General features: G+C 41.6%; 2 protein-coding genes across 7 annotated transcripts in view; one reads left to right on the forward strand and one right to left on the reverse strand.

Annotated features, from left to right (window-relative positions):
- The window catches only part of THRB (thyroid hormone receptor beta), a 438,230-nt gene that overhangs the window by 405,250 nt on the left and 20,435 nt on the right, over positions 1-12,545 (forward strand). For all 6 annotated transcript variants that reach the window (XM_072651177.1, XM_072651176.1, XM_072651181.1 and 3 more), the window contains 2 exons: positions 3,457-3,604; positions 6,746-6,951. In XM_072651177.1, the coding sequence (XP_072507278.1) occupies positions 3,457-3,604; positions 6,746-6,951 (354 nt within the window). The remainder of the gene's footprint in view (positions 1-3,456; positions 3,605-6,745; positions 6,952-12,545) is intronic.
- Positions 6,945-12,545, reverse strand: part of NR1D2 (nuclear receptor subfamily 1 group D member 2) — a 138,068-nt gene continuing 132,467 nt past the window's right edge. Inside the window, exon 7 of the mRNA XM_072651172.1 lies at positions 6,945-7,255. Coding sequence (XP_072507273.1) covers positions 7,199-7,255 — 57 coding nt within the window. The 3' untranslated portion in view covers positions 6,945-7,198. The remainder of the gene's footprint in view (positions 7,256-12,545) is intronic.

Raw genomic sequence — 12,545 nt, forward strand, 5'->3', positions numbered from 1 at the left:
CCCATGAGTTCAGGGCTCTTTTCATTTATAACAATAAGTAATTTGTCCGTTCCTGGGGAATAGATTCTGCATCTGTAAAAGGATAGGATTGGACTAGACAATCTCCTGTGGTTTTATGCTCTCATTACTATCAGAGCCTTCTCCTCCATCCAAACATTGCTGACTGGGAAATGGCAATGGGAGTGGGGAAGATGGAAGAGGGTCAAGGTTGAAGGAGAGAGAGTTCACTAGGTGGCCTATTTTCTAGTCACAGATTAAGAATTGGAATTTTGGTCAACTAGGCCCTCATTGTATGATCAGAGCATAATCTAGCAGTTTTTGCACCTGAGGCAAACAGCAAATGGGCCCTCATTAATTTTGCAGTTTATAATGTGAAAAGAATGAAAAGTAATTAAGATAAATTTAGTTGTACAAAAAGGAGAATTGGTTATGCTGGTGGCTTACTGATGGGACCAATGATCTGACAGCTTCTTAATTTAATTAATTTTTCTTGTTAATGAAATACTATACTATGTTGTTCCATACTGCTAGAGGAAATCCTTTTAAGATAGAGGTTGATCTATATGGCTTTTGAGGTCTCCTTCTTCTCTGAGATTCTTTGATTCCAAGTTTTTCCACCCTTTAAATTTCATTTGGCTCTTGTTATTCAGTGATTTCAGTCATATCTGCCTCATTATGACCCCATTTGGGGAGGGATTTCTTGCCCCATGACCTACATTATAATTCTGCTGTGACCTAACATACTCTCATTGTTACGGTCCTCACCTTACTGAATGTATTATTTTCATTACCTTTGGCCCACATGTATACAATTGAACTATATCATGGGAAGGTATAATACCTGAATGCCAACAGCTGCTCAACTAAATGCAGTTTTTTGTAATCCTGTGATACATCTATGTCATTCACTACAATTGATTTAAAATTAAAAGTATGTGAAATCCAAACAAATGTGACAACTTTCTTGTCACTGGGTGAACCTTCATGTTATGAGAAGAGCATGAGATTTGAGAGACCATCCTACAGCCAAAATCTCAGAGTAAATTCAGGGCAAAACCAGAGGCCTTTTCTTATATTTTCTTCTGATAATTTATCTCATTTAAAAATCATGTCTTTAATGCTGTTACTTTAAGAAAAAATTCTTGTATGCATATGGGTTGTGTACAAGAATGTGTGTATGTATATGAAAATGGATAAGTAAAGAAACTAGAATCCAGATTGTTATGGGTAACTAAAAACAGGCTAATTAGGGTCCATTAGTGCATTGACTCCCACTGTTTTGTTGGCAAAAAAAAGTAAGGAATATTGAGAATTTTATTGAGAACTCAGAAAAGTTCTATTCTGGGACATTTCCACTAAAGAATGCAAAGATTTCATTGGCCCAGGAAGTTATTGATCATGTTTTCACCTTCAACTTGACATTAAGTTGCAGATATAGTGCCCTAAATTATTGGGTGAGGTTCTATGAGATTTGAGGATTTTCTCCATAAATGGATGCAGTCTAGGAGACAGCCCAAAGCTAAGCAGCAGCATTGGAAAATTTATAGGAGCACCTTCCAAAATGAGCTATATGTCTCTCTGTCTCTCTGTCTCTCTCTCTCCCTCTGTCTCTCTCTGTCTCTGTCTCTGTCTCTCTTTGTCTCTGTGTGTGTGTGTGTGTGTCTTTTCTCTGTCTCTCTGTCTTTCTCTGTGTGTGGGTGTCTCTTTCTGTCTGTCTCTCTGTCTGTCTGTCTCTGTCTGTCTCTGTCTCTCTGTCTCTCTCTGTCTCTGTCTCCCTCTCTCTCTCTCCCCACTCTCTCTCTCTCCACCCTTCTCTCCCTCTTCCCTTTGCTGCAATCATGTTGGATCAGGGAATCCAGACATGTGCTTGCTTCAGTAGGCGTAGAGAATGAGTACTGAGCAGAGGAAGCATTTCCAGATAAAATCACGATGTCCCATAGATTATTGAAGACATCTGGGAGGACGCTTAGAGCTTTTCACCCTAACGTCTTGTTATTTGCAAAGTGTCTGAGCCGGTTTTTGTCTGTTTCAAGAATAAGGAATGAGAAGCACTGCTGGGCAGTGTGAAGGCCTGACTTGGCAGTCACACGACCAAGGTTTAGACCCCGCACCCCATTTGCTTCCTTTTGCCTGAGTGGCCTTAGCACCTACATCATCTCATTTTCTTGGACTTCGGTTTCTTCCCCTGAAAAATGAGAGGGTTTGACTAAATGACTTCTAACCCTAAATCTGTGACTGGATGGTTGACCTCTAAATTCTCTTCCATCCTCTTGTAGATCTGTGATCTATAAGTTGGGCTCACTTTAAATAAACCCCATGCTAATACAATGGCCAATATTTATGTAGCACCGTAGGGCTGCAAAGTACTTTGTGTATGTCATCTTATTTGATCCTCACAACAGCCCTGTGAGGTAGCTGCTATTATTAAACTTAATAAAATTATTATTATTATTTATTTTACAGATGAGGAAACTGAGTCTGAAAGCAGCTAAGTGACTTGCCTAGAGTTACAGAAATAAGGGGTAGAGGCAGGATTCTAACTCAGGTCTTCCTAACTCGAAATCCAATGCTCTATCTGCTCTGCTCCCCAGCTGTGCTTGATTTTAGATGCATCAATAGTTTCCTTCCCTTTTATTCTCCTCTGTGAACCAGGATACCATCTAAGCCAGCTTAAAGAAGCCAGACTTGGCCATAGAATCACAAGACCCTAAGAAATGGAATTATGTTCACTTTCAGCGTCAGGGGCGGGGGAAGGAAGACTCTAGATTCTCCTTTTGTGAATTCATTTATCACATTCCCAAGTCATTTCTCCCTAAATCAACTCTAAAATATATCGATTCTGAGATCAGTCAGTAAGCACTTATTAAATGCCTACTGTATACCAGGCACTGTGCAAAGCACTGGGGATACAAAAACTGGTCCCCACTCTCCAGGAGTTCCCAGTCTGATGGAGGAGACAACATGCAAACAATTACATATAAACAAGATGCCTGCAGAATAAATTGGAGGCAATTAACAGAAGAAAGGTGCAAGATCAAGGGGGACTGGAGACCCTGTGCCATATTCTGCACCAATATTTCAAACTGCCTTTAGAAAAACTTAGTCTGATATATATATAGATATATATGCATATATATCTATAAATATAATAGCTTAATCATTGGGCCCTTTAAGACCAATTAAGTTGATCTTACTATATAAATATAGAATCTGTTCATCCATCCTTTTGTTCAACAGGCATTTCTTAATTGCCTCCTATGTGCCAGACCAAAAAAAAAAGTTAACATGCTTCTGTTCTTTTTGAGGAAAATAATATGTTACATACATGCAAAGTAAGTGCAAACTAATTTGGGGTTCAGAGATTATGGAACTAGGAACTGGGGGGAATTGGGTCATTTATTGGTAGAAAACAATGCTACGGAATGCTCTCATCTAGGAGTTTCCTTTTTCCCATAGGGTTTCTTTAGGAGAACCATTCAGAAAAATCTCCACCCATCCTATTCCTGTAAATATGAAGGAAAATGTGTAATAGACAAAGTCACTCGGAACCAGTGCCAGGAATGTCGCTTCAAGAAATGCATCTATGTTGGCATGGCAACCGATTGTAAGTCCTTCTTTATTTGACTTCTGAGCCAAGGTGGGTTGAGGGGGACAGAGTGTGGTGGTGTATCGCAGCTAGCAAAGCCAGAAAGCCCCCATACACTGGGGTAAATAGCCATGGTAATGGAAGGCAAAGGAGAGTCTATCTTTCTTTCCTCTGAATGGAGGGAATCACACTGCTGAAGGACAATCCTGAACCTCCCTTCCAGAGCCTGGAGAGTGATCCCTGAAGGAAAATTTAGGCTCAGTGGAAGGAAAAACCTTTCGGACCATTAGAGTTATTTCAATGTAGATTCCCCTCCTTCTGTGGTCTTCCAACAAAGCTGGATGGCCCCTTGTTTGGCATGTCATAGAAAAAATTTTTATTTATGTATTGATTATTGAATGACAGATTTAGAAATGGGAAAAAAAACTTAGAGATCCTCTTGTCTAACTCACTCATTTTACAGATTAGAAAGCTGAGTCTCAGAGGAATCAAACAATTTGCCCAAGGTTGCCAAATTGCAAGTGGCAAAGCCAGGAATTCAATCTCTGTCCTTGGCCTAGAGGGCCACCCAAATTTCTTCCTGCTAGGAGATTCTCTCATCCTGATTCTTGTAGTAGCCTAGTTTAACACAGGCACAAGGTGACTCAGTAATCTTAAAAGTATATTGAGAATTGATCTTTATCAAGGTTAGGGCATCAGGGGTAGCAGCTGGATGACATAATGGATAGAGTGCTGAACCTGGAGTCAGGAAGATATCAGCCTCAGATTTACCAGCTGTATGATCCTGGTCAAGTCACTTAACCTCTGCCTCAGTTTCCTCAACTGTAAGGGATAATAATAACTACCTCTCAAATTTATTTTGAGGATCAAATGAGATAATATTTGTAAAGTGTTTCACACAGAGCCTGGCACATAGTAGGTGATCAGTAAATGGCTGTTCCCTTTCTCTTTCCTTCTGAGTGCCAACCATCTTAGCCTGATTACTCCAGGTAATTAAACATAAGAGTTTTCATCTAATCTCCTCTTTCTGATGTCATGTTTGCCCCATGATGGCACTGACCTTCCTGTGTGAAAGATCTCTCTCTAGTGTAACCCACAAAACAACCACCCTCTTGACCACAGGCAGAAGACCATCAATGTGATCTTTGTCATTGATATGAGTAGGAAGTAAGAGGGAGAAGAACCAGCAAAAAGCACCATGTTCAGAAAATTCCGAGGAATGTGAAGAGGAATGTTGTGGCATGTTGTTTGTGATATTTTTAGCCGTAAAGATATTCTATACTGAAGTAGTCTCAACATGATTAACCCTTGAAGGTTCACTTCTCCCCTCAGTGAACCAAAGGATTTGACCCAGGACCTTCCATTAGTGTGATAATGATGATCAGAGTGGTGTCACAGATTTGGAACTAGAAGGGACCATAGAGGCCACCTGGTCCTGGTCCCATCATTGTTACAGATGAGGAAACTGAGGCACAGAGCTATTAAGTAACTTACCCAAGGACACACAGATAGTAAGTAGCAGGGTGATGGATGATGGAGCATCCTTTGACTCCAAGAGCCTGCTTTCTCTATGGGTGAAGATCCATATTCATACCAAAGTGGGAAGAAAAGCTTTGATTCAGTATGTAGATCAGGGCCTTAACCTGGGGTCGGGGTCTGTGAATAGGTTTCAGGGACTCTATGAACTTGGATGGGAAGAAAATTGCATCCTTATTTTCATTGAAAATTAGCATTTCCTTTGATTATGAACATAAGTAAAGTAAACCATTCTTCTGAGAAGGAACCCACAGTCTTCTCTAGTCAACCCGAGTGGCCCGTGACTCATGTTTATGAGTAAGATCCCTTCCTCTAGCTTCCTTATTGGTGGTTCTTAATGGGTAGACCAGGATTTTATACAGAACTCAGATGCTATTAGGTGAGAATCCAGGGAACTATAGAAATATTGTTAGGGGGAAATCTTTGTAGATTTTTGCCGGCATTTTTCCTTCCTACCAAAAATTAGAATGCTCCATGATGATCATACTATTACTAGATGTTCTAGAATCAGTCATTGACAGGTGGAAATTGACATAGACGACTTACACAGGATGGTAGAAACAGCACTAACTTTGGCATCTGCCGACCTGGGTTCAATCATCAAGCATTTATTAAGTGCCTACTGTGTGTCATTCCTGGGGGCAGCTAGGTGGCACAGTGGATGTTGGACCTGACCTGAATTCACATCCAACCTGGCCAAGTCACTTAACTCTGTTTACCTCAGTTTCCTCACCTATAAAATAAGCTGGAGAAGGAAATGGCAAACCACTCTGGTATCTTTGCCTTTCTTTTTTGCCTAAGTGCTTAGCACAAAGTCTGGTACATAGTAATGCTTAATTCATGTTTATTGATGAACTGACTGACTCCTCTTTGAGAAGGAGACAACATATACATATAAAGTATCAATCAATCAATCAATTAATGAACATTTATTAACATCTTCTGGGTGCCAAGCACTATCCTAGGTACTAGGGATACATATCATCAAATACTCAAAGGAACCTGTGCTCTCAATTTAAAAGTTTCCTTCAACAATTTAGATTATAGCCCATCCATCTTTTGCAACTCTTGCCAAAAATTTGTCATAGACAGTCCATCCAACATGCTACAGAAGTCTTCTTTTTGTCCTCTGTGGAAGGGGTCATTAAGAAGAGTGGAAGTACCACCTTCAAATCCTAATGGCACAGCTCATAGAGGAGGTAGAAATATAGGCATAGGGAAAACATGTATTTTTTAATTCAAGGTATTGACAGTTGCCTGGGACACTGAGAGGACATCCTCAGGGAAGCTGACCTACTCATGCGAATCAGGGTTTATCATGTTAAACTCACTGTCTCTTCGGAATTCTACACCAAAGCTTAGACTGGATGATGAACATCCAATAGCAATTTGCAACAAAGGACAAGAAAGAGAAAACTTTGCATAGGATGATGCCCAAGCTCCCTAGGGAGCTGATGGGCTGCCTGTGCTTGGGCATCCCTGAGTTCCCTTCCCAGTTTCTGAAATAGGAAGCCACAGTCTGGATGATCTGTTGCAATTAGTCTCGTGTGTGTGTGTGTGTGTGTGTGTGTGTGTGTGTGTGTGTGTGTGTTGATGTGCCTCTCTTTTCTCCCCCCTTTCCAGTGGTATTGGATGACAGCAAACGGTTGGCAAAGAGGAAGCTGATAGAAGAAAACCGCGAGAAGAGACGCCGGGAAGAACTTCAGAAAACCATTGGGCACAAGCCAGAGCCGACAGATGAGGAATGGGAGTTGATCAGAGCGGTCACGGAAGCCCACGTGGCCACCAATGCACAAGGCAGCCACTGGAAGCAAAAGAGGAAATTTCTGGTGAGGCCCCCACAGGGCGTGCACGGTCTGTGTCCAGACAGGGCCAGCCCAGGGATGTCACAGCCAACTCAGGATTGCCAGGCTGTTGGAGGGGCGGGCGCTATCAGCAAAATGGTGAAGCTTGTTTCTAGCTTCTTCTGCCTCTGAATTTTCCAGCCCTTTCTCTCTTCTGTGGTAGTCTTTCATTTACCCACTTGATTTTCATTCATTCCAAAATCCTGCTATGAGCCGGGTTCTGGGCTGGATGCTAGGGCCACAACAGCAAAAATAAAACACTCCCTGTCTTCAAGGAGTTTTCTTTCTCCTGGGAAGAAAACAACATGTATATAGATAAGTCAATACAAAACATACACAAATAAATATCAAGTCTTTTCAAAGGGTCCACCAACTGGAGAGATCAGAAAAGGCTAACAGCATATGGGAGGTTGCATGTTAGCTGAGCCTGGGAGAAAGCTAGGGCTTCTGAAAGGCACAGATGCATGGGGTTGGTTTGCCAGGCATGACACACAGCCTGTGCAAAGACCCAAGGGTGGGAGATGAAACATCACAATTGTGGAAGAGCAAGTCAGTCAGTTTGGTTGAAATATAGAATGTGTGAAGGGAGTAAAATAAAATCAGTCTAGAAAGAGATGCTCCATCTCCCTTTACCTGAATCAAAACTTGCTTTCAAAAAAAAAAGGATCTTAGCTTCATTCAAAGAGGGGTGATGTGGCCCAGTGGTTAGAGAGCCAGCTTGGGAGCCAGGAAAGCCCCAGGCACTCCTCTAAGACTGCACCATCCCAGCTTCAGCAGAGGGAGTTTGCTTATCCAGGAGTCCAATACCAATGAATTACAAGTCCTGCCTCTGTCCCTTGAGATCTCATTCATACTAAACTGTCAGTGATTAATAATCCCTTGGAGTATCGCTGCTCCCAACTTATATGTTATCCTTGAAAATAACAGTTCCTATAACTAGAGCACTTTAAGGTCTTCCTACTAATAATCTCCATGAGCTAGGGAAGGAAAACATGATTATCCCTCTTTTATGAGTGAGGAAACTGAGTCTTGGAGGAATTGTGTTATACTCAAGGTGATGTAACTAGGAAGGTTCCAATGAGGATTTGAACTCTGGTCTCTCCTGATTCCATCCAGCATCTCAAGCCAGAGATTCAAGTAGTAACATTAGCCAGCAGGTAGTAAAGATATTGGGAGGCATCCCAAGCTCTGAAATCCCAATCCAACAGTCTATTTACTCTTATCTTGCAGGGTAAAACCCTAATATAAAATGTCTGATCAGACAATGAACTCAATGAAATGGCTTCTCTGTATACATGGTAGAAAGAGGGGAGGATTTGGAGTTGGAGACCCTGGGTTCAGATCCAGGTTCTGCCCTTTGTTACCTACATAACCCTGGGCAAGTTACTTAGCCACCCTATCCTCAGTTTCCTCATCTATAAAATTACAAGGTCCAACAAGATGGCATCTAAGCTTCCTTCCAGCTCCAAATCTCTCAATGTAAATAGCATGGATCACTGTAGAAAATTCCCTGGACTAGGCTTGAACCAAAGTCTTTCAGAATTAAAATAGAAACTCAGTTCTCATTAAGTGCTTACTAGGGCTTTGCTAAATTTACCTCACTGTATAAATGCTAGCTATTATTATGTACCAGGGACTTGTACTAGGCCCTTAGATACAAAGCCAAAAGCAAGCAGTGATTGCTTATAAGGAACTTATATTCAGTGGGGAAGCTGGGGGAAGGGGGCTGGGGAGAGGGTCAGTTGAATACGTAGATGACTAAAAATAAAGTTGTTGATGTTCAGTCATGCCTGACTCTTTGTGACCCCAGTTGGGGTTTTCTTGGCAGAGATCCTGGAGTGGTTTGTCATTTTCATCTCCAGCTCATTTTACAGATCAGAAACTGAGGCAAACAGGGGAAAGTGACTTGCCCTTACAGGGTGAGTGTCTGCGGCTAGTTTGAATTCATGTCTTTCTGACTCCAGGTCTGGTACACTATCCATTATGCCACCTAGCTGCCCAAATACAAAGTAGACACCAAGTAATTTCAACAACCAGGGGGAGTTAGATAATGCCTCATGTAGGAGGGAGCGCCTGAGCTTTGCCATGAAGGAGTGAAGCAAAATACAGAATAACATTGTATCACAGAATGCCTCCAGCCGGAGCTGGCATCCCCAACGTCAACATTGTAGCGGCTGCTGATACATTTGGGGCTTGTACTTGGTACATGCAACTCAGGGACATAAAAAGTATATGACAATGAGGCCCAGGAAACGCCTTCTCTTTGCTACTTTATAATTCCCAACTCATGCCTACATTTGATCATTGGAGTGAAATTTCCAGTGCAAAATATGAATGAAAAAGTATTAGAAGAGAGATAGAGTAAGGATAGCCCAGACTGCCTTCCTTTGGGGCCCCCAAAAATAAAATGATGTCAACTCAAATTGTTGGGTAGTGAGTACTAACTACGGGCATCATGGAACCCATGGCACTGGAATTGCATTGTCATGTCACAGCTCCTCCAGACAGCGGAAGAATGGTCTGGACTCAGGTGAATTTCTCTTCTTTTTCCCAGGCTTCTCCTGCCCCAATCCCAAACCATGCACCATTTCCTTGCCTCAGAAGGTGAGTGAAAAAACTCCAATTCCCAGAAGTCCTTTCAGGCCCAGGCCATCCTTCCACTCTCTAGAGAAGGTCTTACAACCCTATTATGGAATCTGCCATCTGGAAGGGACCTTGGAGGCCATCTATTCTAAGGGTAGCATCCCTCTACAACCTATGGTAGAAGTAGTCATCAGACAGTCAGTTTTTCCCTAAACCAAGCCTAAATTCACCTCTATGTAATTTCAGCCCATAGTGTCCAGCTCAGCTCTCTTTGAAGAAATAGGGGGGAAAAATCCAATTCATTCACACACACGCGCACACATACACACACACACACACACACACACACATTTTTATGTATGTGTGTGTATATATATATTTAAATATATGCATTTATATCTATATTTGAGTAGATATATACCTACTCAAGTATATATTTAAATATATGAATTTGAGTATATGGAGAGTAGACATGTCTTTACACGTGTTTATTTTTATGTATATACTCTCTCTCTCTCTCTCTCTCTATATATATATATATATATACATATACTCAAAAATATTTAAATATATGCATTTATACCTATATTTGAGTATGTATCTACTCGAGTATATATTTAAATATATGGCTTTGGGTGTATGAAGACTGCATATGTCTTTTTTACATGCAAGTGTTTATTTTTACGTATATATTCAAAATATATGTATACTCAAAAATATTTAAATATATGCATTCATAGCTATATTTGAGTATATATCTACTCAAGTATATCTTTAAATTTACAAATTTGAGTATAGGAAGGGCCATAGGAAAGACACACACACACACACACACACACACACACACACACACACACACACACCCTTCCTACACTACAACTCAGCTCTTTCATGCCCCTCCTCATCCCATTCTCTCCAGCAAACGAAACAGCTCCAGTTCAAAGACTCCCCCCTCACCCCTCCAACTGCCCCATCCAGATCGAAGGTATTGTCCTTCACATGGACTGTCTGAGTGGAGGCCGAGCTTCCTAAGCGGGTTTCCTGAGGAAACTTTGGGACAAGAGGCACATCTCGAGGAATCATTTCATTGAATGTTGTGGTTTAATTTTCTTTATTCTCAAGTTTGAGAGAAGCGTTTGATAGGCTCTCATTGTTATGCTAATGAAATTGGGTTAGCATCTCCACAGCCCTTTTTTCTGCCTCTCCAGTCTGGAGATCATTACTGTGATAAAGCAGAATCTCATCCCTGGTGTGCATAGCAGACAACCTTTAACCATAAAATTCACACAGTATACCACGATGATGATAATGAGAGCTAGCATTTCATAAATATCATCTCATTTGATCCTTGAAACAAGTCCATGAGGTAGGTGCTATTATAATTCCCATTTTACAGTTGAGAAAACTGAGGCAAACAGAGATTAAGTAACTTGCTTGGGATCACACAGCTAGTAAATGTCTGAGGTCAAATTTGAACTCAGGTCTAACCCAGCTAGCTTCCTCAATAATGAGCAGAGGTATGGATTATCACAGCAGTTACTTTTAGACTGCAAGTTTTTCTCTAGCTTTTTCCATTAGGATGATAATTGGTGGTGACTGACTAAAGAAGTTATGGAAGGCAGCATCATTTGCAGTGAGGTTCCTGTTTCTCATACAGAGCTTGCCCAGGCAATATGCCAGGTAACACATAGTACCTAGGACATACAATATGTTAGAGTGAAGCCAGTTTGGGAATGAGCATCATTTTGAAAGGCTTCTCTCGGTGGAGCTGAAAGGGGACAACGTGGTTTCTGCACATCTCTCTGAAGCTGAGGTTGGTTGGGGAGGAAGGGAACGAGCCCTCTGCTTTAGGGGTCAGGTAACATTTGGTCAAGTTCCCGGTTTTGCACTTACCACTTACATGAGCCAGGGCCATTTATTTAATCTCTCTGAGCCTTGCTTTCCTCATCTGTAAAATGGGAAAGTCAGGCTAGATAATCTCTAAAGCCCATTCCAGTTTTGGAATTCTATCAGCTTTGGGGGATGTGGGGGGTGCAATAAGAGGGCACAGGAACCTCTCCTTCCCTCAGACCTGTCTCCCTGTAGCCTCACTCCCTTCTCCTCATCCTCCCTTATGACTGGGGTTCAGGGAGCATTCTCTGACCTCCCTCATAGCGCACTGTCAATCCTCTCTCCGAAAGAACCCCGGAACACTAGATGGGTACAGCTAAGCCCTGTGGCTCAGCGAGCTTGCATATTGATGGACTCCACATGGGCTTTGGGCTGAGATGAGTCAGGCATAGGGATTACTCTTGAGATGTAAATTCATTCCCTTCTCCCTGTCCCCCAGCACAGTAAACTGCCGAATGTTGTCTGCCAGGACACCAAGGAACCTTGGAGAGTTACCGAAGCACTAATTGGCTAAATAGAAGCTAGGAATTATGTAAATGATCTCTTTTAGGACAAGGACTCATTTACATGACCAGCTTAAGTGTGCTGCTCAATATACCTGCCAGAATTATTAGTAATAAATATGAATATGTGAGGTATTTAGCATACCTTTATACAAAAAACACATACACATGTAAAACACATGTACACAAGACATGTACAAATGGCTATTCCAGACCTAGTACTTCTTTCTATGACAATATCATAGATTAAGAGCTGGAAGAGACTTTAATGACCATCTAGCCTAACTCTTTCTTTTTACAACTAAACTCAGGCTTAGAGAGATCAACAATCTTGCCATGATAACATCAGTAGTCACTTTCAGAAGCAGGATTTGGATTCAGAATTTCCTGATACCAGGTGCAACATCTAGCCACTACAGCAGATTGCTTTTTTTCAGTGGAGATATCTCCCAGCGTGAATACTCCTTTTACCAATGTAGATCAGCAACTCCTTTGTGACTTGTCAGGAAAGAGTTCTCGTGGGTCCCTGGGAGGTTTTGAAATGCCTTGCCTAGGGTTACAAAGCTAGTAAGTCACAAGTAGGATTGGACCTATGTCTTCCTG

The sequence above is a fragment of the Notamacropus eugenii genome, chromosome 3 (assembly GCF_028372415.1).
Source record: "Notamacropus eugenii isolate mMacEug1 chromosome 3, mMacEug1.pri_v2, whole genome shotgun sequence".
NCBI classification, from domain to species: domain Eukaryota; kingdom Metazoa; phylum Chordata; class Mammalia; order Diprotodontia; family Macropodidae; genus Notamacropus; species Notamacropus eugenii.